Source organism: Vulpes lagopus, chromosome 5, assembly GCF_018345385.1.
Source record: "Vulpes lagopus strain Blue_001 chromosome 5, ASM1834538v1, whole genome shotgun sequence".
NCBI lineage: Eukaryota > Metazoa > Chordata > Mammalia > Carnivora > Canidae > Vulpes > Vulpes lagopus.
Window position 1 is genome coordinate 18,248,884 of NC_054828.1, and position 26,290 is coordinate 18,275,173.

Below are 26,290 nucleotides of genomic sequence, written 5' to 3' on the forward strand. Positions count from 1 at the left end.
CAGAGGGCTGTGAACTCTGAAGAGTCCTGGGGCGGGCAGCTGGATCCCAGTCCTCCCTGGGACATCTGATGGGGTGGTATGGAGAAGGAGCCAGCATGAGTTCTCCTTTGACAGAGAAGAGGGGAAGCCCCGCCTCGACAGACAGCTGCTGGCCTGTGGCCCGCCCTGTCTGGTCTCCAAGGTGGCGATGGGATGAGCGTCTGCGCCTCGTGCCAGCCTGACAGGAGGTGGCAATGCTAAGAGCAGGGTATTCTTCTCGCGGGTGTGACTCTCTGGTCCTCATCTGAGGGAAAGGAAGCAGGCATCCGAATACAGACAGTGTATCAATTAGGATGTTTGGGCAATTCCACAAAACGGAATGGAACCAACAGGAGCTCTGGCCTGTGGGGGCACATGGGACACTGGCCCCTGGCCCCTGACCCAGGCATCCTTGCTTCCCCTTCTGCCCTCCGCCAGGGCCCCAACTGCCCCTGTGTCCTCCCCCAGGGCTCCATCTCTCCCTCTGGTGCCCCCAGGGCCCATCCTGCCCCTCTGCCTGCCCCTAGGATCCATCCTGCCCCTCTGCCCACCCCCAGGGCCCCATCTCCCCCTCTGCCCTCCCTCAGGGCCCTGCCTGCCCCTCTCCCCTCCCCAGGGCCCTCCCCAGGATGCTGGTGCCTTGTCTCAGACCTGAGCAGCAGCAGAGTGGCAGCTGGCTGGAGCTACTCAAGGCATGTGGCACGATCCCTCTTAACCTTGTTGTGAGGACTGCACTCCCAGGCCACCAAGCACCAGCCTGTGGGCCAGAGCAGAGGCACACTGCAGTGGAGAGGAATTTTCATTTTTGCCTCAAAGAGCTAGTCGCCCCCTAAGTGGGGGCACCTGGCACCCTGGGCCTCTGGGGCCCAGTCATCAGAGGCCACAGAGGCACAGCCAAGTACCCACTGTGGCTGTTGGGGACATCATCCTCCAGCCTGGGAGCAGAGACACATGGGAGAGCCTCCCAGGTAAGCTGTGTGTTGTGACAGTATGCAGGAGGTCAGGTGAGGGTGTTGTCACCTGCCGCTCAGCCAGGCCTGCCCGGGGTCTGGAACGTGGTCTTTGGAGCTGGATTGTCTGGATTTGAATCCCAGTGGCACCACTTTGCTTTAGCCTCAACACAGCTGTATAGTAGCTCTCTACCTCAATTTTCCCATCTGTGAAATGGTCATGGTAACAGTTTCTGTCTCATAAAGCTGATGTGAGGACAAAAATGAGAAAATGTGCATGAAGCACCATGTGTGTGCCAGCAGAGGGAACTCTGTCAGCAGGGTCAGGGAGGCAGCACAATTCTAGGACCTGTGTCCACACCGAACCATCCTCCACCTTAGCTCTCGTTGGCTTCCCCGGCGATCACTATGTCCTTCTGTCTCGCATTCAATTCTCTGGAGAGAAACATCTTGTTTGGGTAGTTGGATCAGCTCAGAGCCCCTGCTTGGCCCACCTGTGGGCAGGACTCTGGCCCCTGCTGCTGTTGCTGGGAGCTCCTGTCAGGCGACTGGGGTCAGGGTGTGAGCGTGGCAGACGGCACACAGCAACGCCTCCACTGCGCAGGCTCTAGTAGCCCTTTGCTCAGAAGGGGCCTTGGGCAGTCGGAGCCTGTGTCCTGCCAGGAATGGAAATGAAGCCTCACATCACCACTGGCCTCTGAGCCGGAGCATCACCCACCTGAAGGGCAGGTGAGAAGCAGAGGGATGGAGTCTGGCTCTCATTTCAGCAAACGCATCCACCTCCTTCATGTGAAGAGGGTCTTTCGGCAACCCCAACCCGATGGTCCCCTGGGGCCTGCTAAGCAGGGGATCCTGATGGGCTACGATCCCCCAGATGGCTCATTTCATGCGTCACCTCACTGGGTGAAGGGATGCCCAAAGAGCTAATAAAATAATATTTCTGAGTGGGTCTGTGAGGGTGTTTCTGGAAGAGATTAGCATTTCAATCAGTAGATGAGTAAAAAATATCTACCCTCACCAGCATGGGTGGGTGTCATCCAATCTGCTGTCATCGAATAGAACAAAAAGGCAAAGGAAAGGTGAATTTCTTCTTGAGCTGGACGTTCCTCTCTTGCTCTCAGACGTTGGAGCTCCCAGTTCCCAGGCCTTTGGACTCAGATTGAATTATGCCCCAGAGAGGCTTTCCTGCTACGCCAGCTTGCCGACAGCCAATCGTGGGACTCCTCAGCCTCCGTCATCGTGTGAGCCCATTCCTGTAATGAACCTCCCTTTATATGTCTGTATATACCCTGCTGGCTTCCTTTCTAGAACCCTGACTTAACACGTGAGCCCGTGGTGGGAGGGTGCCGGGCATCCTCCCTTCCCCAAGCCACACTACCTCCTCTGTTTTCTTTACAGTTTCATAAAGAAACAACCGCAAATAAGAGATCTTCATCTGAGACATGAGGACAGCCTCCTCCTGGGCCTTCACCATGGCTTGGCTTAATCAAGAGGCAGCGTGCTCATTTCTCTCCATGTCCTCGAAGCCAAGGACAACATCATATCTTTCCTGGAACTTTTCAGTAGCTTCTTTATTGGCTTCTCTACATTTGTATGATCTGCTCTCTCTTTTGCCCAGAGAGGGAGTTTAAAGCACAGCTATGATTGTGCCACACTCCCTACAACTCTTCAAAGGTCACCCTTGCCTCTGGCCTAGAAGGCTCACTCCCACTGGCCAGTCCCCTGACATCTCAGTTCCCCCTTCTGTCCCCCTCCCTCCAGCTCGCTCCTCCCTTGCCTCACCCTCTCTCTTCTCCCCTTACCCCCAGCTTAGTCTAGCACTCTTCTGCTCCTCTGGGTACTTGCATATTCAGGTCATCCACCAGAACAGAACCACCTCTCTCTAAGAACCACCTGCCATGCTGCTCCCCCTGCAACTAGGTGACATTCTCCTTGTGATCCCTCTGTATTTTGTGCGTAATAATTATTTGCTAAGTAGCTATTGTCTAATTATTTAGCCTTTGACCTCTTCATTACAACATGGTCTCCTGAGATCGGCACTGTTATGGGATAAGTTCTGTCTCCCCAAATTCATATGTGACTATGCTTGGAGACAGGTCCTTAAAGAGGTAATTACGTTAGAAGGAAGTTACCAGGCTGGGCCATGTTCCAGTATGACTGTGTCCTTATGAGAAGAGAAATTTGGACACAGACATACACAGAGGAGGGCCGCGTGCAGGCACAGGGTGAAGGTGGCCATTCACAAGCCAGGGAGAGAGGCCTTGGAAGAAACCACTTTGCTGATACCTCAGACTTCCAGCATCCAGAACAGTGAGGAAACAAATGTCTGTTGTTTTGCCACCCACTCTGTGGAGCTCTGTCACGGCAGCCCTAGCAAACTAACACAGGCATCGTGGATTTGTCCACCTCTGTTTCCATAGCACCAAACACAGTTGCTTTCTGCTTTACCTACCAGAACCCCGCCAGGCAGAAGCTCCAGGGGTGCTTAGCATCTTGAGCTGGATTGTCTTGCCTACATTCTCAGTGATGCTGGTGCCTGGCACAAGGAGTTGTAGGGAACAGCTGTTTTATAAATGAATACAGCAGGGAAGGATGGAAAGCAGGTGCGCAGATGCAGAGCAAGTGGCCTGAAATGACCATGATAAAATGGGCCACATCCTCAGATTTCTCCTGGCAGGAATGTGCTTACCCCCTTTCTGGGCAGGAGAGGGCTTCTTCCTTGCTATATTGGTACTGCTAATTCTTGCTAAGAATCTCTAGGCAAGAAGCAGCTCGAATGTCATCCTTGAGTGGGCTGGATCCCTCTGCTGTGTGCAACCACTGCTGTTTTCCTCAGGCACAGGGCCTTTCATGTTTCTAGTTACTCATTCAACACCGGCCTTCCTCTCAGGACTGTAGTTCCACCCTTCCTCACCGTGTCTGTAGGGGCAGCCTGGCACCTGAGTGCTCCCTTGCCTTGTGTGTCCCACTGAATGGACGGATGAAAGCTGGAGCCGCCAAAGGTGCACGGATGGGTAGACTTCCTCCAAGCACTTCCTTTCTGCCTCCTGGCTTTCATCTGGTTCTATTTTTTGGGACACTGAAGAATGTGATTTCCTCCAAACTGAGAATCTTACTCCATATTTATGTTCAAGTCTGTCGATATTTCCTATGGAACTTTTTTGAGATTTGGTGTTTATATCTCACCTTCAGAAATACAGTGCAGTATCTCTGATGGTTCACTTTACTTTATCAGACTTTGCTAGGATGTTTCTAGGGGCAGCTTCCTGGGGTAGGTATAGCTCTGTGGAGTGGGCTTCTGCTGGTTTTAGCTGGTAAGTCACAATTTCCTTCAGTTTTGCCACCAGCACTATAGGGATGTTCTCTGGCCTCCATCTTCAATCCATGCGGTTCATCTGGATGATAGCTCAGGGACAGCCTTTATCTCAGGTACCATAAGTTAGCAAATTCCCACCCTCTGTCCACAATGGCTGAGTCAGGGAGGTAAGCATGGGTCCAGACTGAACCAGTGGCCTCAACCCCAAAATTTTGTCTGGGACCACTGAGAAAGAGAAGCTCTCTTTCTGCAGGGATGGCTGAGGTGTTGGTCATCCCAAACCTGCTGGTGATGTGGGGAGAACCTGCCTGAGGGAAAGGAGCCAACATGGAGGGCAGCAAAGACAAGAGATACCCAAGAACAGCCTGTGAGTGTGTGGATCCAGCAGTGCCTGAAGTAAAATATACCTAAGCCAGCTTCTTAGTGGATACACAATTGGTATTTTGGGCAGGACATTCTACACATCACAAGATGTTCACCATCCCCAGTTCCCACTAGCAAAATGAAGGAAGTTTTCATAATCACTGTAACAATCAGAACCACCCCCCTCATTTTCATGTATCCCAGATGGCTGCCCTTGGCTTTTCAGTTACTCGACTCAAGAATTTCCCCTTTCATTTATTCCATTTGGTTTTCTGACATTTTCAAATTATGACTAATCACAGTCTGTCTATATTTTTGGGTGTCAGGGATTTAATCCTTAGCATGTCAGTTGATCTTGCCTGTCAGAGCACAGGACTAGTTCTGAGAGGAGCCAATGGCCAGCACAGCTACCTGTCAATGTGGACAAATGAAAAGTTGTCCAATTCTTGTTCTGGAAAACAGAACAGAGGGACAGACTGCAGCATATTAGGGCCAGCCTTGGATATTGGGGTGACAATAGCTGGACCTAAATCAGGACACTTCCAGCTCACAAGCCCAAGATGCACTCCCTTGTGGGCAACCAAATGTGGCTTCCTTTGAGAGATTAAGAGAGCCATTTGGAAGGGTAATATCAATTGAAAATGAGATGAGAACCTCAACATATTCAAACCAATAAGGATCCTTATAGGATCCTTAAAGACAGTGAGTGGGTCCCATGAGACCAAGCCAGGGTGGGAGCTGACTTGGGGAGGGAGGGATTCCGGCCTCAGCATTTTCTCTGAGCAGCCAGGCTTTATGGGGGGATGCTGTGTCCTGCCTCCACATGTCAGATCTGAGAGGAGAAACATTTATCTCAATGTTGGAAGGGACCTAGAGATGCTCTAGTCTTTCCTTCCCTCTAGTATGAGCCTAAGGTGTGTTCCCTTAGGCATAGCTCAGAGCAGGTTGCTAATAACCATCAATAGCTCCCCCACCTATAGGACCAAGCACAGACTCCTCTTAGTATTAAAGCCCTGTCAACCACAGCTCCCCCATGCACTAATGTGAGGTCTTACACAGGGCATCAGGCCTTGTGTTGCCTCTGATTCTCCATCTATAAATAGTCTGATAGCGGTGCCCATCTCAAAAGGTGGTTCCAGCTGATAACAGAGTGTTGGCTGCTCAACCATCATTTTAGGGTTTCTGCTGCATTCAATAAAGGTCAAGATATTGGATGTTGGAATTCCTGGCTCTGCCACTTATGTAACTCAGAGCTAATATAATTTCCTAGAATCTTGATTTCTTCACCTATAAAATGAGAATAAGGACCGCATTCAAGGAGATGCTGTAATGATGAAGTGAAATAATGTATGTAAATAAAGTATAAGTGAAAGATTTTGGATAAAATATCAGTCCCTCCCTTTGGAAAAGCCTCAGGCCTTGGCCTCCCCCACCCTCTAAAAAGCACAGTTTAGGGAGAGATTCACAGGGAGGTATCTGAGGGGCTTGGCTCCCCTGCCCATAATCTTCACACAGCTCCGTGTGTCTCTCCCAGATTCGCCCATCTTGTTAACAGCCAGTTGTGTGTTATCCTAGCAGCTCTACTGAGGGCTGGCTGCTCTTACACCCTGTAGCTTGCCTGGCAGCACCCAGTATGGCTCTTCAAGAAATTTAAATGGACTATGGAGCTTCTCTCCTGGGAAAGAAGACCCAATGGTCCCCAGGGCAGACATGCCATCTTGTAAGTTAGAGGCAGAGGTGTGCCTCCTGCTCATAAAATCCACAGGACTGAGGCCTCTGCCGGGGGTTCAGCTTACTGGTAGATGGTGACAAATGTCCACCGTGGGGGCTGAGTGGTGGAACTTCCTTGATTAGAAAGCTGTTCTCCGGGGATCCCTGGGTAGCGCAGTGGTTTGCCGCTTGCCTTTGGCCCAGGGCGCGATCCTGGAGACCCGGGATCGAATCCCACATCGGGCTCCCGGTGCATGGAGCCTGCTTCTCCCTCTGCCTGTGTCTCTGCCTGCCTCTCTCTCTCTCTGTGACTATAATAAATAAAAATTTAAAAAAAAAAAAAAAGAAAGAAAGCTGTTCTCCCTGTGGGTGTTAAATAGGCAAAGGGAAAGAAGTCCTGTTTGCTTAGCGGGCATGGATTCACAGACAGAAGTTATGTGATTTCAATGTTAAAATGGCACCAGGTCCTGTGAGGTTGCCATAGCAACCTCTATAGTCAGGGTACCCCTGCCCCACAGACTTGCGCATTGTCCTGCCAGGCACCCTTGCCTGACATATTGTGAAGGGCACTGCCTGCATGTCCTCTGTCCGCTCTTCTCATGTGCTCACTCTTGACATTTTATTCCTGTAGAGGGTTTGGGGTCCTGCTTCTGGAGTAGTCTTGAGTCTAGGTCATAGCATTCTGTGAGCTATTGGACCTGAGGCATTCATTTCACCTCTTCTAACCTTGATTGCTCATCTAGCGAATGAGGATCAGAGTTTCACTGAGGGTGGGAGGGTTATGTGAGCAAGTAGTATACTTTCTTAGTATAGTGCTGGGCCCTCACCAGACTCCCCACTCATAACCTGTGCTTATACACATTCATTTAATTTTTGTAGAAGAGTAAAATGGCTCCTTGCTAAGCTCTCTTCCAGCTTGAGGATATATGTGATAGTCAATGAATATGTGGTATGTGTCTTGGCTACGAGGGCAGTGAAAGCCTATTTCAGGAAGCACCCTGACATGTTTCAGGCTGGTAGGGCAGCCCTCTGCCAGGCATTGGTGTATCAGGTTGATCTGGGGCAGGCCTACTTTCCTAGAGGTTGGTGGCCTCCTGAAGTCCCTCCTGTTAGTGGATTCCAGGTACTCTCCTCCTTGTGCTTCAGGGAACAGCTCCCCACAGTCCAGGTGCTCTGAGGGCCAGAAAGACCAGGGCAGGGCTCTTGAGTGTGCTGGTCTGGGAGGTCAATTCCAGGCACTTCTGGAATTGATGGACTTGAATACTGACACAAAACATTTTCCCACAAGAAAGGAAGGTGAATTATTTGCAAAAAGTCACTCCACCTTTCAGGCAAATGAGCCACTGGAGGTCCTGCACACCCACCAGTGGGTGGCTGGCTCAGTACTTAGTGCCCGGCTAGTGCATCTCTGGCATGTGTTGGACATGGCTCTCTTGACATTCCTGGTCTCCCTAATCACCCAACACCCTGTGCTTCCCACATGGAAGCATTCTGCAATGGTGGGTGTGTGAGCCAACGTGCTGGCCAGCAGGGACACAGTAAGGAACCTGCCTTGTCTCACTCTTACCCACTTAGGCCTTTCTGCTTGGGTCCCTCTCAGCCTCTGCCCCAACCTCACTGCTTGAATCATCCAGACACAAGACCTCTCCATGTTCATTTTTATTTAAAGACTCAGAAACACAGGCATCATAGTTTGTCATCACTGTCAATTCTTTCAAAATCACACGCTGACATTTGTGTATAACAAAAACATCGGGGTGTGTGTGTGTGTGTGTGTGTGTGTGTGTTTGTGAACTGTGCAAAGTACAAAGAACTTCCCAGCCAGGCAGCTGAACTTGTTTGGGGTACCAGAGCCTGGCATTCACACAGTGAGGCTGCCAGGGAACTGGCTGCCCACTGTCTCCCCACTCCACTTCTGAGGCCCTTAGGTGGACCAGATGTCCCTGTCACTTCAGTGCCTGCGGGCCTCAGTGGTGGCTATGGACTCTATGCATTCCTCAAAGCAAGTCACTTTGGCTGCCAAATGCCACTAATAACCAAGATGTGTAAATTGCTGGGTCAGGGTAGAGTGTGAGGGTTCAGACAAGGTGTTGGTTTCATCTTAGTAGCCAAAATGAGTTTGTTCTGTAGGGCCAGATGGTGGTGCCCAGGGCAGGGTGCCGGGATCAAAGGTGCCCCTTCCTCCTTTTTCTCCTCCCGGCTCCTTTGGATTGTGTGTCTGCAGCAATGCCTCAAATCCCTTATTCTCCTCATTGTACTTCCAGTCTCTACACCAACATCTGTACTGCTTGATAGGGAAACATTTATTTAAAAAAAAAAAGACAAAATCATCACAAGGTGGTAATTCTGTTCCTGCTCCTCTCTGTGGGCTAAATGGTCATGAAGGCTGATGGATTTGGTTGAATGTGTTTGAAAACAGCCCAGAGCACGGGTGCTGATCGTGCACTTCCCTGCTCTTTGTGAGTCCCACCTGAAAGGATGTCCTGCCCCAGTGATGGCTGGCCTATGGCATTGCTTCCTCCCCAAGGTCATACCAATGCCTGCCCCAGCAATGCTGCAAGAGGAGCCAGTTGACACCTTTCAAAGGCACGGGATGCTGGCCCCAACTCTCTGCTGTGAGGGGTGCTGAGCCCTGCTGGGCTGCTGCCTCACCCACAGTCACTAGGCTGTTCAGCGATTCCTACCTACCACGAGCATCATGTAGGCAGTGGCTCGGAGAGGAAAGAAGGTCCAAGTTAGTCTATTTGTTGCTTGGTAACTGTCTTCATTTTTTTAAAAAAAGGCTTTCCTTATTATCTGGGGATTTGAGTTAGTTTTGGTCTCACTGGGGAACATGTGTCTCAGCATGTTAATCCACGCACATTTTTGGTAATGGCATGATTTTAAACATGCACATGATTTTTGTGCATTACAGGCAACTAATTTGGCACTGATGGCAAATGGTTACCTTCTGGTTGTCATTAACTCATGTATGGGGCTCCCCAGGTTTAAGCCAGATTTTGTCTTTCTTTGATTCAGAACAAATTTCTCAACTCTTATTAAATCTATGCTCATCTGGAGAAGGGAGAGGAGCCTTTGTCTAGGTGTGATATCACCAGCATGGTAGCCACCTGGCAGTAACAAATAGCCAAGTAACATCCCCAAATAGGAACTCTGAAAATAAACATTTGGTATTTCAAAGGCATCACATCAGGCGAGGGAATGTGTTTCTGGATTTTGTTGCATCTTTGAAAACCAGGCAATCTTACATTACCAAAGGCTAATTTAGTCAGCCTAATTTAAACTTGAGTAGCTTTGTAAAAATAAAAAGAGGGGGCTTACGAATTGTGACTTTGAGCTGATAGGAACGTATTCTTAAGGTCTGACTCTCTTGAGAATGAGACTGCCTTCTCCAGTCTGTGTCTGGGAGGTCTGGGCTGCCGGGCTCAGGAGGAGGCTCTGACGGACCCCGCCCAGGGCAGGGTGCCGGGATCAAAGGTGCCCCTTCCTCCTTTTTCTCCTCCCAGCTCCCTTGGATTCTGGGTCTGCAGCAATGCCTCAAATCCCTTGTTCTCCTCATTGTACTTCCAGTCTCTACGCCAACATCTGTACTGCCTGATAGGGAAGCATTTATTTAAAAAAAAAAAAAAAAGACAAAACCATCACAAGGTGGTAAATCTGAACTCTGGTTAAAAACTGCACGTTTCAGTACCAAGAAGTCATATTTTGATTATGCTAATTGTATTCATTTTCTCTAAAGCAATAAAAGGAAAATTCTGCCTTCTTAGGCTGGGGTTGACCTTCATGTTCTTTTTACTGCCACACAAAAGCATATTTATAGTGACCCTTCCTTGAAATGGTTCCAGTTCTTGAATAATAATTACCACTGTCTAGACATAGCACGGAGCTTTGGTAAGGGTTTAAAGAAACTGGTTTTTACCAAACTCCCTCCAACCACTATTTAAGTGGTTCCCTCTTCTCCACGGAGCAATAGCCAACACTGATGTTGAGTACGTGGGCTTTGCAGAGTTTTCCAAAATTCACATGCTACGTATAAAAATTCTGCCCACTTGACATCAACTTAGATATTTTTTCTTTCAAGCTCAACCAAGTCATTACTGGTTTTACAAAAAGGCAGCACCAGATGTATGAAAAATAGGCAATGTATGACCTATTAGAAATATAGAAAGTCTAACAGCTTTACCTTAAAAAGATGTTGTAAGAAAGAAGCAATGCAAAGGGACAGTGGCGGCAAAAGAAATGTGTGGCTTATAACATGGGCAGGAAACAAAGCCAAGTGCGATCTGGCGCCTGCGATGGGAGCTGTGCGCTGGGCTGGCCCGGGGACCCCACGGACCTGGCGAAGGCCCTGCGCCGGGAACACCCTTGCTGTGCGGCCGGGTGGCAGGTGACTGAGGTATATAGAGAGGTGATGGAGCAATCTGGATCCCCCACAGGAAGCCCTGGGCAGCCCATCGAGACATCATGCTGACGCCCTGGGCCCTGGCCGCCGGCCCTCGGCAGGCTCCAGGCTCGGTGGGCAGCCAGCAAGCCCGCCCGCTTAGCAGTCGGCACAGAGCAAATCAACCCGCATCAACAGCTTCTCTTTTCAATGACATTTCTTTACAGTTCACGCAGAGGGAAGCATTTTGGTCGGAGATGCACCCGGGGCGCACTCTCGGCTGGGGGCTGTGGGTGGAGGCGCGACCCTGCGTCCCTCAGCTCCCGTCCTCGTCCAGGGTGGCCTGCCAGGAGCCTTGAGAGGGACCCAGGACCCTCGGCGGCCTGGACCTCCTCTCTTCACCCCCTGGGGACCCCGGGGAGCCTCGGTGCCCAGGAGCAGGGTGTGGGGGGCAGGTCCTCAGAAGCTCTCCACAAAGCTGCCTGGGAAGAGACCGGTGCGGCCGTTCCTCTGCAGGGTTCCCTTGTACCAGCCGTCCTCTCGCTTCTTGTGCACAAAGACGATGTCACCTTCCTTCAGCTCAATCTCCGCCTCACTCTGGGGAGGGTATGAGACTACCACGCGGTACCTGGGGGAGACAGACACCATACGGGGTGAGCCTGACCCCAAGGCCTGCTCTCAAGGTCTCTCTCTGTTCTTCCCTTCCTTTTCTCTGTCTGTTGTAAATTGTTATAATTTGGGGCTACTTCCTCTGCTTTTAAAAATTTCTGTTAAAAAATTTTTTTTACAACCTTTTCATTTTTTATTAAAATTTAAAAAATAATTTCCCCTGGTGTCCTCCCAGAGCCCACTCCATGTGGCTGGGACGCTCCCCTCCCTCTCGCCCCTCTCAGACCGCAGTCTCCCCTGGGTGGGGCAGAGGACAGCCACTGTAGTCCCGGGGCAGACACTGGGGGAGGGCAGGACACGTGGCTGCATCCTCAGTTCTGTCCATCCTGGCTGCGTGACCCAGGGCTACTGTCCTCACCTCCAGAGGGTGGGTTTCCTTCTCTGAAGAGCAGGGAAGTGGAGGACACCTCTTAGGTGGTGGCCCCATGTGATGTGCCAGGTGTTCTCGACATCATGTTGGTAAGATGGTCACCCTTTCTAAATGGCTCCGAAAATCTTAAGATGTTATGGCCTTAGCACCTGAACTGGCTGAAATCACATCATAATTGAGATCCAAGTTTTTACATATCTCATTTCTGAAAGACCTGGGTGCTTCCCTGCAGCCTGAGGCCTCTGTGGGGCCCTGTTTTCAGACCAACATGACATAAAATTCAACCAGAGACACGACTGTTCCTATTGGTCCCTTGAAGGGGAGCTGAGGCCAGAGCTCTGACCCAGCACAGACCCCGGAGGATCCCCTTGGCCACGGCAGGTCCAAGGGATGTGTAGGCACTGCGTGCTGCCACCCTCAGCTCCCTGGATCTGAGAAAAAGGTCTGACCCTCTGGCTAGCCCCTCACCAAGAATCTGAAGCCCCTGGGCCAGCATACACCCCACATCCCACACCTGTCCACCAGGCCTCAGAAGACAGTTAAAAACCATCTTCTAGGGGATCCCTGGGTGGCTCAGCAGTTTGGTGCCTGCCTTTGGCCCAGGGCGTGATCCTGGAGTCCCGGGATCGAGTCCCGCGTCGGGCTCCCGGCATGGAGCCTGTTTCTCCCTCTGCCTGTGTCTCTGCCTCTCTCTCTCTCTCTCTATCATAAATAAATAAATAAATCTTAAAAAAAAAAAAGTCTTCTAAAATACCACCAGGGGCCAAGGAATGCATGCCCTGGTGCCTGTATCTCTCAGTGCTTCTCAGCCTGGCTGCTGTCACCTGTCCCCATTCTCCAGCCGGCTACACCCCTGACCCCTCAGGGAGCATCTCAGGGGCAGATACCCAATGCCAGCCCGGGCTGGTAACTATCATGGGCGGCGCTGCGAGGCACCCACCTGCCCCACGGCGCATGGAGGCGGCTCCCGGGCAGCAGCCAAGTCCTGACTGCAGCTGGGCTTTGTGGCTGGCAGGTGCAGCTGCTCCCCACTCCTGAAAAGCCCCAGCTGAAAGTCAGTGCAGAGCCCCGCATCTGGAGGGCTATCCTGGGGGTCCCTCCAGGGCACAGAGCTTGCCCACTCTGGCTGCCCGCCAGACCCTTGCCCACCAGACCCTTCAGTCGGTGTCCCTCAGTGGCTGTGCAGTGCAAACATCGGCGGCCTTCCCCTGCACTCGGGGACGGCGGTGTGCTCAGTGCCCTCTGAACGCCTGCGCACTCCTCCACCTCCCCGCTTGCTCGGGCTCCGTTCTGCAGGCTGCTGTTGCCCGCCACCTCCCTTGCCGTCTCTCTGGGGCTCACCGGTCCACGGGCCGGCCGGGACCCATGCGGTGCCCACGGTAGGTCTCCTGCACTGGCAGGGGCAGGCGAGCTGGGGTCAGCAGCACCTATCACCCCACACTCTGGTTGTGTCCCCGGCCTACAACCAGCCCAGTACATAGGAGTGCAGTGACTGTGTTCCTGAGGGGACGTGGGGGGGGGGGGGCTGGAGAGGGCCTAGGGGCCAGAGGGTGTCGTGGTCAGCCCAGGGAAGGAGCAGCCTGGGAGCCTGGCGGGAGGGGTGAGGCAGCCGCTGGCTGAGGGCAGCTTCTGCTGCTGCTGTGGAGGCTGGGCAGTGTGAGTAGCTGGACTGTGGCCACGCAAACCACCTGGCAAACAGCCTCCCTGCCCAGGGTGTATACCTCACCTCCTGCTGTTGGCCTCTGGCCACAGGAGGGAATACCAGCCAGACGAATGGCCAGGAGCTGGGTGACCCATGGCCTTCAGGGTCCTCCATGAGTAGGGGAGGAGCCGTGTGCTGGGGGAGGGGTGCTGCTGGGCCTCAGAGGGGCACCCCCAGCACACACTGTCTGCTGCTGTCTCCTGGCAGGGGAGGAGGGAAGATGTTCCCTGGGCTGCCAGCTGTTGCCTGTGCCCCCATCAGCACAACCACACGAGGGCCCCTGAAGGAGACCATGGGGTGTCCCAGCAGCTCTGTCCTGAGGACTGTCAAGGGGCTCTCTGCACGGGGCCTCTGACCTGTATGTTCTGGTTTGGAAGAAACCAGGACATTATAAAACACGTCAGCATTTCTTAAAAGTTCGGCCATAGACTGCAGGACCCATGGGTCAGGTTTCTGGCTCTATCGTGGACCTACTGATGAATCTCTGATGGGTCCAGGAAGTAGATTTTCTACCAGTTCTATGGACGAATGTTTGCCTGCTGCTGTCTGAGAGTCAAGGTCAAAGTGCCAGCAAATCTTCATTCTTCAGCCACCTGCTGACAGGGCCTGGTGCGCTGGCCCATCAGAGGAGGACTGGGAAGTCACAGCTTGCAGCAGCTGGGGTTGGTGCCCCGGAGGCTGGGGGACGATGTGCAGGCAGAGACGGGCCAGGCCCCCACTCTGGGGAGCTCACAGTCCTGGCTTGCTCCGGGCTGTGAGGGCAGGGGGCAGAGAGCAAGGTGGCTCCTGGGGCCAACCTGGCAGGCCAGCAGGAAGGAAGCAGGGCCAGCCAGGCAAGCTAAGTGCTCTGCAACAGCTGCAGGTAAGGGAGGGCTGGGCCAGTTCTCACTGCTGTCCCTGGACTTCAGACACTGGCTTTTGAGGTACAAAGGAGGAAAGAAAGGACAGTAGGCCTCCCACCCTCCTCCCAGCCCTGAAACTGTATATGGCTGCCTGCAGCCCCTCCCTGGAGGACAGATGGCCACTGTGTGTGTGTGTGTGGATGGGGTCTGTGAGAGCGACCAGCACTGCCAAGCCTGCACCCTCCCACGCCTCTGGCAGCCAGGCTGTGTATGCGACAGGCAGGACCAGGGCTGGCCTACCTGTGGCTCTCTGCTACCCTCTACCTCTTCTCCAGACACCCACCTCCCTCTCTTCCCCGAGGAAGAAAAGGCAAAGAATAACATGATTCCTCAGACTTCAGACACAAGCGTTGGCTTTTGCCTCAACTGCCAGATGTGAAACAACAAGCAACTCTGAAAATGTAATTTGCTAGAAAAAATAGTAATTTGGTGCTTCTGAGCAATTCAATGATTTAATGAGCCCAGATGGATGATGTGGGCCTTATGTATAAGAGTTGGGCATTTAACGTTTCTGTCCAGATCATTCCAAGACTGAGCTATTTTTCCTGATAGTCCCTGTTATAGACACAAAGGGCCACATGAACAGTTAAGGACAGCAGCTCCTCCCGGGCTAGGACTGTGGTGTCACCAGTCATGAGACAGCCCCGTGCTGAGTAAAGGTCATGTCAACCACGGATCACTTTCAGACACAGAACTCAGGAAACCAGAAGGCTGAACATCACAATGAATTCTTACTCCTGCACCTTGCAAGTAGCTTTACATGTGAGGTGTGGAGTGTCCTCAGCAAATGTGTCATCTGCTCCTCCCTGACAACGTGGGTGCCAGGGGGCACTCCAAGGGGCAGGCTCTTCCGAGCACTTGCTTCCGGGCTGTTGAGGATGCGTGATCCCCAAGCTGGTAGACTGTGATCATGGCAGAGCAGGGCCCTCTAGGAGCCTGGAAATAAGCGTATGTCTTCATCTTGAACACTAAACTCTACCATCGTCACACGTATTATTAGTTGCCTGTTGCTGCTGTAACAAATTTCCACAGAATCAGGGGCACCATTCAGCACAAATTTCTTACTCAGAGTTCCTTAGGTCAGACATCCAATCCAGTCTCCTACCCTGAGTTCCTTCTGGAGGCTTTAGGGAGAATGCACTTCCCCCTCCGTAAGCTCCTAGAAGCTTCCTGCATTCCTGGCTGAACACTCCTTCCTCCACTTCAAAGCCAGCAATGGCCACTGGAGTCCTCACTGCATCACTCTGACCCTCTGTGCTGCCTTCTTCTTCTACCTACAAGGACTCTGTGGTCACACTGGGCCCGCCCAGATAATCCAGGATCATCTCTCCATTTTAGATCCAGCTGGTTGGCAACCTTATTCTGCCTGCAGCCTTCATTCCTTGAGATCATGTGAGGCCACACAGTCATGATTTGGGGGATTAGGGCATAGACATCTTTGGGAAACCATTATTCTGCCAACTATGACACATAACAGATCAAAGCCAAAAATCTCTGAAATCATAACAAAGCCAAACAATTCACAGGCTGGTTAGAGGTGAGGATAAATATATTGAGTGTGTGAGTACGTGAGGAAAACGACTTTCCAATCAAAAGTGGAGGAGGGGGTGCCAGTCAGCACTGGAGGGGTCATCACGTTATTCTTATGTATGTCACACCATTGCACATTATTACATATATTATTTCATATATTATTACTGTTCTTTTTTATGCATTCATAATTTCCTAGGTTTGGATCCATGTGTTTTACAAATATTATAACTACAATTAGGTATTAATATCTGTACTTTGTATGTGGGGGAATGGGGACTCGAAGAAGTAAGACACCTATTTGGGTGAACTGGCTGGTAAGTGGTAAGCGTGCCCATTTTCTCAGAGCCACTGCACAACTTCCCCAAAGTGTGAGAGCCAGGAGGGAGACATCCAGAGGCAGTGGGACGGCTGGCTCGAGAAGTCTGCCACACCTGCCCAGGCTCGGCACATCCCTGCCAGGGAGACGAGGCATTAGACAATGGCACTGGGTCCGGTGACTATACCACTCTTATGTATTCCTGAAGTACCTTCCAGAAATGTGACTCCCTGCACACTGTCCATAGGGCATATCCAGATAGCCCAAAGATTAGGTTCGCAAGGAAGACTTAGTAATGGGCACTCTGGTTTACACATTAGGCCTGTGGTTTTGGTGCCTATGGGTCTCCTGAGGGCTGGGCCTGCCCCTGGGGAGCTGACTTGCAGGCCTGGCCCCATGGGCCTGGGGGTAGCTCTCCAGGGTTTACTCTCCTGGGTGGCCTCCCTCCAGCCCACACTTCCTCCCGGTGGGAGCAATGTCTTCCTGAATCCTCAGGGGGGAAATGGAGAGACCTGAGGGAGTGTGTACATAAGAGACACCCACACGCAGCAGCCAGAGCCCAGCCGCTCCACTCAGGGTGAGGGAAGCCCCTTCTCAGCATGCCGGTGGCAGACACCTCCTAGGAGTGTGAGCCCCGGGTGCCCTTTGTCTTCCTTCCACCGCGAACTGTAAGGTGGCCTTGCACACGCAGGCACTCTACAGACCTGTGGCATCTGCAGCAGGGAGTCTTGTTACAGCTGCTCCCCTCCAGCTGCAAGCTAAGTTTTATTCAGGAACCTGCAGTGCTCTAGGCCAAGTGCTTTCTGGACCTGCCCCAGCCTGGAGATGAAGCCTTTGCATTGTGAAACCCTCACTCCGACCTGCAGGAGCTCCCCAGGACATGAGGCAGCCTATGGGCTGTTACAGGGTGAGGGAAGGGGGCATTTGGGGGCTTATTAGGCAGTCGTTGGTTTCAAGCTGTATTTTGAAAACTCTCATCACTAATGAGCTGCACGGCGTGCTGGGCACAAGCAGGGTGCCAAGAATCTCTGGGTACAATAAGCCCTGATTAGATGGAATATTCACAGAATGAGAGTAATTCTCTGAACTTTCTAGTTAATCAGAGACTTTCATGATTTTTTAGAATAGGTCTTTTAAGACCTTTTATTAAGGCGTCTGGAAGTTGAGGGATGTGAGGAGAACAGAAACCCGGGGGAGATATGAGAGCATGTCTGAAATACCTAGGTCTGTCCTTCTCAGGAGCCACCAGCTTTGTGATCCGAGGCAAAGGGACTGGGAGCCACATTCAGAAATCACAGGCAGCTGGTGGTTGGTCTTGTGGAAGGAAGAAGGTTCTGACATGAAAGAGCCACACAGTTGGAGGAGGCTCCCTGGAGGGAAGGAGAAAGAGAGAGAGAAGTGTGTACGTGTGTGTGGTGTGTGTGTGGCGTGTGTGTGCACATGTGTGGTGTGTGTGTGGAGTGTGCACATGTACGTGTGTGTGGTATTTCGGGGGGTCTGTGTGTGTGTGTGTGTGTGTGTGGTGTGTGTATGTGTGCATGTATGTACGTGTGGTGTGGGGATGGTGTGGTACGGTGAGCCCAGTCTCCTCGGGGCTGGGGATGTGCAGAGGGGAAGGCAGCTCATGGCAGTGGGCCCTGCAGTGACTGAGTCTGCACAGCAGGTGTAGGTCAGACACACAGGGCCGTGGTCACCTGTGGAGCACATGCAGGCGTCCTGGCAGGGCAAGATCCATGCAGTTTAAAGGATAGAGACACCCAGATCCCTCGGTGGGCAGATGATACATTGGGGCAACTGCTGACCGTGCTCCTCAGAGCAGCTGGGGAGCCCTGGGTTCAGTCCCTGGCTCAGCTGCTACCGAGCTGTGTGGTGTTGGGCCAATCCCTTAGCCTCTCAACAATCCTCAGCTTTCAATCTATGGGATGGGATGTGCTCTAGGGCTCCCATGAGGGCAGAGGTACCAAGCACAAGGCCCTTGGAGCAAGATGGGACGCTGTGGGCCCAGCCTGGGATTTGCGGCTGGCACCACACCGCCTGCAGAGCGTCTGAGTGGCACGTCACCCCTGCTAGCTCTCGCTCTAGAAGTGGGCGGGAGCACGGCCCTGCTACGGCAGTGTCAGGGACCCCCAGGCCCTGCCACATGGGGAGCCCAGTGGCCGAGTCCAGAGCACCAGCCCGGCCCCACGCCCACCCACCAGGTCTGCCTGCGGCGGTCCGTGTGGCCTGAGAGCCAAGAGTACCACCACTGGTTTTTTAAATGGTTGAAAAGCAAATCAAAATATGAATATTTCAGGACACAAGAAAATCACATGAAATTTAAATTCCCGGGGCCGTAAGTGGAGTCTTACCAGGAAACCCACACCCACCATTTCTGTGTTGTCTGCAGCTGCCTTCACACTGTCACGGCCCAGCTGAGTGGTGGCAGCAGAGCAGACCCCATGACATCTGCAGCATCCACCATCTGGGCCTTGACTGAAGAGGTGCATCTTCCCTCATCTACACGGAACCTCGGCCAGCCCGGCCTTGGTGCCAGAGGTCAGTGGGCGCTGGGGATAGGGGTGGCCTTCCCTCCCCAGGCACCAGGGGATGCAGGAGAGGGCTGGCCGACATCAGCGTGGCAAAACAGGGCAAGGATCCTGACACATGCCAGGATCGCCTGCTCAGGAGGCCACTCGCAGTCTTACCACTTACACAGTGTTCGCTTAGAAGGGAGAGCTCATTCCCTCTCTGTGCGGTGCCCTCTAACCCTGATGTGAAGCTCTCGAAGGACCCGTCCACTGGGGGGCCAGCCTCCAGCCTTGGTAAAGTTCAACACCCAAGGCTCCTCAGGGGACCCAGTTTATTGCTCTGTACAACTCTAGGCTTAACTGTGAAATTCCTGGTTTTGGTAGAAAAGCAAACGAATATTGGCGATTTTGTGTGGTTCAACCCAAAAGATTATATACCTTGAAGCCAGATTGGGGGTAATGCTTTCTAATGTTAAGGTGTCACAGCTGCTTCCGGGGTGGGGCACACAGACCATGGGATCAGCCAGGGGTTGAGGGGGTGTGGTCCCTCACCAACGTCATTGCTCACTCTCTGGGCTCAGGACCCCATCAGTGCCAAATTTCCTGATGAATCTCTTGCAAATCCTAAACTCAGGACCCCGGTGGATTCAGAATGTGAAATATGTTCCCTTCTTTCCCAAGTGTGTTTTATCTGATCCTTACCAACCAAGCTCAGGAACCGAGCAGATGTGGGTAAGAGGGATGTTTGGTCAATTTAATCTGAAGATCCCCTTGTCACTGTTCCCCCCAAATGGCTCCCATCTCGGAGATTAGCCCACACCAAGGTGCCAGAGGACATGAGCCCTGCCCCCACCCTTACCTCTCCCTGGACAAAGGCTTGGGCTCCGGACGGATGGCAGCCATGGAGAGAGGTGCTTGCCTGGAGGGGGATGAGGAGAAGTTCAGATCCAAGGAGCCCGCCTTTCTGTGCAGCGGCTCCATCCCCACAGCACCCTGCATCTCACTCTCTATGGGGCAGGAGCCTGCCCTGCCATGCATGGACAGCGAGGACACTTCGGGCCCCACGGCACCCTGGAGTGAGGTGTCTGCTGCCACCTGGGCTTCGTGGGTTGGAGAGATGGACGGTGGGGAGCGAGATTTCTTCTTGGTGGAAGCCCCAGCGAGAAGCTTCAGCAGCCCACTCTTCTTCTCTTTCTGGAAAGACACACAGAATTGAAACCCAGTGGGTTAACACCCCTACGTTACCAAGTGGTAAGGGAAGTATAATCTTATTTAGAAACTGACAACATAATCTTGTAAAGCACCGGTGCAGGTGCCCAGAGCAAACCCAGGAGGCCTGGGGGCAGGCGGAAGGCACTGATCCCAGGGGAGGAAGCCGTGGGGGCGCCCTTCTCTACAACATCCCTCCTTGCCATCGAGGACCACCCCAGACTGGCACCCTCACTGGCTGAGTCAGAGGAGCCAACAGTCAACATGATTTGGTTCTCGTTACCCAGGAGGGGAGTGTAAGCATTCTCCGTCAGGATCCTGAGATCCACTCCTTCGGCCCTTGGGTTTATAGAACCAAAGCCCATGTGTCCTGCACACATCTTTGGAAACTCTGGGCAGCACTGTAAGCAAACTTTCCTCTGCACATAACTGACTGTACCACATGGGAAACCTGAGTGTTATGTGTGCGTGTACGTGTGCATGCGTGTGCACAGCATATATTCCCTGAGAAAGTCATGTGTGGGCGGGAAGGACCACTTGTCCCAGAATCCAGGGCAGCTCCCCAGGAGGGCGTCCCCTTCATGGGAAACATCCCGATGAATTATCTTCACTAGCAGGTGGCTTCGTTATTTTAAGAGGAAGGGCTGCTATGGGATGTGACAACCTTCAGGATGGCCCTTCACACACAAAACAAATGACCTGAAAAAAAAAAAAAACCAAAACAAAACACAAAAAAAAACCAAAAAAAAAAAAACAAATGACCTGGTCAGAAGAATCTGCCGCCACAGTCACGAGGCCATCCATACGCTGTCCCACTAGACGTGCAGAGCTCTCCTGCACCAGAGCTCGCCCCCAGCTCTCACGGAGGACTCCTCACCAGGCGAGGACTCCTCATCACGCACCACAAAGCCCCCCGCCGGCGGGACGATGAGCAGAGTCTGTACTGGAGATGCCCTCAGTGCACCCTCAGCCCTAAGGAGTTTCTCTCCTTAGTCTCAGGTCCTGGGGCTCAGGGCAAGCTCTTGATGGGTAACGGAGAGACAGACCCAGAGAAGGGTCCAGCCGTGTCCTCGGGTGCCCCGGCCCAGCCACCCTCTCTGCCCTGAACCCTTCGTATCACTGTCAGCAGTCGGCACGCCGGCCTCCCTCAGCTTGTGCCAATCACATGGAAGCACACGCAAGGAAGCGTGTGAACGCTGCCACTGAGTGATGTATGTGTGTGAAAGAGAAAGTGTGTACAAGTGCTTCTAGATCAATCCAATTGCCCTGGAACTGGAGTACTTGTATGGCCTTACTCGAGTTTAGTTTTCTTTTTACAGATTTTATTTATTTATTCAAGAGAAAGAGCACTCAAGAGACATGAACATGGGGTGGGGGGTGGAGGGAGAGGGAGAGGCAGACACCTTGCTGAGCAGGGAGCCCCACTTGGGGTTCAACTCCAGGACCCCGAGATCATAACCTGAGCTGAAGGCAGACGCTGAACCAACTGCACCCCCCAGACATCTCTAGAGTTTGGTTTTCTAATGTTTTGGGGGAATCAGGTGGCAGGGCCTATGGGCACATGGCGTAAAACACACGCAAGTCTGAAACTGTAGCTACCGAGTCAGCGATGGCCACAGAAGAGTCTGCTTTTGTCACTGGGCTGAGCAGACCCGGAGCTGGGCTGACAAGATTTCCTCTTCCCACCTTCCTTGTCTGCATGGTTAGAGGCCCCTGGGGGTAGCGGGCTCCATGGTGCTGAAATATTCTTAAAATGCACGTATCAAAGGATGTGCACGTCCTTAAGCTAAGCCAGTAACACTTTAGCCTGAACAAGTCCATGTTTTTCTCCACTCTTAGCATTGATAGTGAAAGAAAGAATGGAAGCGGATGTCCTGAATACTGTCCCTGGTGAGGAGCTGCTGGCAGGGCGAGCAGACTGGTGGCAGCAGGTGGGTGTAGGGTAACATGGAGAAGGGAAACCCCCGTCTGTTGATGATGTCCCGCTTCCACAGGCATCAGCGCTGGGACACACTTAGGAGAGTTTCACGAGTGTGGCCACGAGGGGGCGCAACACAGCTGGCTCAGAGGCATCCTTGTCTCCCAAGTAGCAGGGGCTCCGAGGCCCACTACCAAGAGGTGCTGGCCGCTGGCCATGTGTGTCCGGCTTCTCATGACAACAGTCTGCTCACCCAAGGCCACAAAGGGGAGGGCCCTGGAGGTGGGCGGGGTGGTGTCTGATGATCCCTGGCCCTCTGGGAGCTCCGGAAGGCTGAGCCCCCCCAGGGGATCTAAGGAGCCATGTGGACCCCCACACCAAACACCCAGACACGGTTAGGTCAAGTCTCACGAAAGCTATGTGTGATCAAATGTTCACATCCCAGGTACTAATCCAGTGGGATGGCGAAGCTGCAGACTACAAGCGAGAATAATTTAATCTACAGCCCTGACAGTGCCCTGAGGGACAGGAGCCACCACTCAGCATGGCCTGTAATTCCCCAGGGGGACTCGGCTGGGGCCAGCTCATACGGACCACTCGGGGGTGCAGACCAGCCCTGGCTTCAAGCCATGTGGCCTCCAGGGCCAGATTGTGACGCGTGGGTGGCAGTTGGGCAGTGTGGGCACCAGTGCTGGGACAGCTCCTCCGGGCCAGGATGCTGGACTATTGGTGGCACCATGGCAGAAGGTCCTGCTAACAATCAGTCAGGATGCCTGCGCCTGCAGGACAGTGTCTACCCTGAGCGACGCTGCCAGCGCTGCGGTCAGAGGGGCTCTGCGTGGGAAAGCACCGCCACAGAGACTGTCCCCATCACCCTGGGACCAACACTGGCTCCGGTATATCCACCTGTCTCTCCTCCATTCACAGCCAGTGACCCTGACCTCTTCTACATGTGACATAAAAGTAGAAGGAGACAGAACGAGGATGTGCCCAGGGCTAGCAGGGAGCTGCCTCTTAGAGTTTCAGGGGTGAAACCACAGCCCTACCTGAGACACCCCAGCAGGTTACAAAATAAAAAAGGAAGGGCCGAGGGCCCAATGTCAACCAGCATGACAGCTCCTGTGGGTCACATGGTGGTGTCCTTCTGTCTCATGGGCAGAGAAGAGGTTTGGCCAACAAACGCCCTCTTGCAAGGCACCACTGAGGGACAGAAAGCCCTGGAGCTGTGGGCCAGGCCCCGGTGGGTGTGCTGCAAGGGACACAAGACAGAGCCACCGGGCTACGGAGCAGGTTTGCAGGGAATTCTGGCCTTAGTTGTGCTCTGGAAAGAGGTGCATGAATGTGAGGGGTAATTTTCCTGCCTCAGTTCTCCACGATCAAATATGACAGATCATTCTCTTAATTTGACTTTGGCAAACATGGATATCAGGACTGGAAAAAGCCTCTCCTTCGCCATCCACGACAGAATTCTGCTAATGCCTTAAGTACCGGGGGATTACAAATGGCTGTGGAATTTGGTGAACTAGCAATTCCATGCACACAGAATTCACGAACATGTGGGTAGGTGTTCCAAGCCCTTCCCCTGGCGGTGGTCCAATTTTGGTGACACAGGTAAGAATCCACTCATGAGACTCTGAAGGTGGCGGGGAACTGACTTGCCGATCAATTTTAGGAGCAACGCCATGGGACAGTAAGAAGTTTTAGAGGACACAATTTCAGGTTAATCTGGACAAAAGAAAGATGGATTTGTTGGGGTTTCTTCTGGGACCAGGACTAAATTAGGGATTTTCCTGAGCCCAGTCAGGTGCAGAGAATGGTGATCCTGCAATGGTTTTGGGGGCGGCCCTTTTCTGTATGCTGCCAGAGACTCCCTGTTGCCTTGCACAATTTCCTGCCTGCATCTGCACCTCCCTCTATGGCCTGCCTTCCCCTCTCCAGAGGAGGAACACTTTCTATCCTAAGGCCACAGGGCAGCCATTTCAGCCTTGTGGGGGACCCTGAACAGTCTGAGCTGTGGGAACAAAGAGCCTCTCTCTTTCAGTCCTGGCATGTGGGAGGCACATCTGCAGGGAAATGTACCCTCACCTTCCGTCTTCTCCCAATGTGAGTGATGGGCAACTCCCGTGAGTGAGAGAGGCTCCCTTCACAGTGCTCCACACAGGCAGCAGTCCCATGCTGCCTGCCTCCCCTTCCTCTGCCTCTGGAACTCACAGGAGCACAGGGGCAGCCCAGGCCAGCCTCAGGAAGGCCCAGCTCCATGTCCTGGCTCTGCCCACACTGAGCAGTTAAGATGACAAATGGCAGAGTGCTTTTTAAACTACGAATGCATGTCACAAATATTTGATTGTGTGGCTCTTTTTATGATGTGTTTATATGATGTGCTAATTTTAGGTTCTTGCAAAACACCCACCACCTAGTTAACTCCCAGTACATTTTTGTTAAATGAAGAAAATCAATGTCATTTCCACCCGAGGCAAGTGTCTCACTGTTAACCCTTGAGAGGTCCCACCGGTCAACATGGGGTCTCTTGGCTTTCCAACTTTGGCTACAAAGAATCAGCTAGGGAGTTGGCCCCACCCTCAAAGATTCTAACTCAGCAGGTCTGAAATGGGGACAAAAGAAGTGATTCCTGATGCAGAACCCAGGAAGGGATCAATTACAAGCCTACGGTCATGTGTGACCTGCTAATGATTCCAGAAGACTACAGATAGTGCTGTAAAAACCCAGAGAAGGGACCAGCTTTAGGGGAAGGTGATGAAACCAGGTAACTAGCTCACTGAGCACCTACTAAATGCCCAGCCCAGGGAAGGTGCATGGGTTTAAAGCTGTGCTTGGGAGTGCTGACATGCACGGTGTGCTGATTCTAAGCTGAGCGTCTGAGCTGTCCACTAGCTCCCAGGTGGGGCCACCTCCCTCGGTACACTTTGAGGGGCAAGGCTATGTACTAGTAGAGGCTCAGCAAGCAATGCTGGCCACACCAGGCAGAGGAACAGGCTCGAGCCAAGAACTGCTGGCACCAGATGAGGTAATTCCAGAAGCCCTGCCTCTCAAGATACACACGTAGTTCTGAAAGCCTCCCTCAGCATTCTCATGTTAGGGAAGGAAGAGCTTATGAATTGCATTAAAAAATTTTATGTGTATATGCACACATGCACACTAACACACACGTACACACACACCCTAAAATAAAGTCAAACCGTACTTTAAAAGTACCATCTGAAAACCTAACATTAAAAGAAGAGATATTTGAAGGGGTTCATTCATTATAGGAACATCATAAAACATCTTATAAATAATAAAATAATAGTTTTTGTTATGATTAAAATAGGGGCCTCCCTAGGGGCCTTAATTGTTTTACAGAACATTAAATGTAAAAACTTGGCAAAAGGAAAAAGAAATTTAAAGCTTAAATTAAGAACTGCTGCCAGTTAAGAGTCAACCAAAAAATTATGGGAAATTCTCTGAAATTATGAAAAGCCGAAGGGAATAGAATTTGATTTATAAAATGTGGCATTAAAATTTTCAGGGATACAACTCATTTCACAAAAAAGAAGTATACCTATAAATGTGACCTATAAGTACCACGTTGTGTTTTTGTTTTTTGTTTGTTTTATCAGGTTGTCTCCCTCGTTAACCTATGTTAAGGAAGGTGGCCATGGCATAGCTCCTCTCAAAGAGACTCTTAATTCTTATTTTGTGCAGGGAAACAATAAATCACTGGCCAGGCACACAGCGAACGCTGGGCCACCTGCAGTGGGTAGTAGGTCGACTCAGACTTGACAGTCTGGGAAAACCTCAGCTGGAAGAATCCCCCGTATGATGCCAGAAGATGGGGACACGCTCCGTGCCAAGTCAGAAGGCTGGCTGCGACCTCTTCCTTTGCAAACAAAGGATCAAACACAATCACACATTTTCCCTCTGCATTTGAGTGAGCTGAGGCCCAGGAGACAATGGTCGCTTTCAGATCATGTGTGGACACTGAGGAACCTGGTGGCATCTGCAGGCCGAGGGAAGCATAGAAATATTCCTTGCAGACCGTTACTATTAGTTACGGGGGTGGGGAGCGGCAGGCACAGGAGGGAGGCTCCAGGCAGCGTTTCGCTTTTGTGATGCACTCTTATTTGTTTGAGTCATTATGTCAAATGTGTATTTCTTTTAGTTTAATGGGGGAACCATAATAAAGGAAAAAGTTGCATTCTGTTGCTCTGAACATAATGGTCCTAGAGGTGATAAACCAGGGAGAATTTTTGCTGTTAGCTTATGGAGGAGGTGGTTTTGTAAGAGGGGACGGTTGGGGTAGCCTTGAGGGCTGGGCTGATGTGATTGGATATGGTGAAATGGGTGGGCTTGGGGGTGAAATGGTCCCACTGAGGGATGAGAAGTTATGGAAGTTGCAGATGAGATGCCTGGGAGATGAGAAAGGCAG

General features: G+C 52.1%; 1 protein-coding gene across 3 annotated transcripts in view; it reads right to left on the minus strand.

Annotated features, from left to right (window-relative positions):
• Positions 1–8,003: 8,003 nt before the first annotated feature.
• SH3RF3 (SH3 domain containing ring finger 3) overlaps positions 8,004–26,290 on the minus strand; it is a 354,361-nt gene continuing 336,074 nt past the window's right edge. For 2 of the 3 annotated variants that reach the window (XM_041756641.1, XM_041756642.1), the window contains 2 exons: positions 19,597–19,931; positions 8,004–11,366 (listed from right to left, as the gene is read on the minus strand). In XM_041756641.1, coding sequence (XP_041612575.1) covers positions 11,198–11,366; positions 19,597–19,931 — 504 coding nt within the window. In that variant the 3' untranslated portion in view covers positions 8,004–11,197. Of the gene's footprint in view, positions 11,367–17,420; positions 17,601–19,596; positions 19,932–26,290 lie in introns of those variants that run through there. The other variant, XM_041756643.1, reaches the window with a different exon arrangement.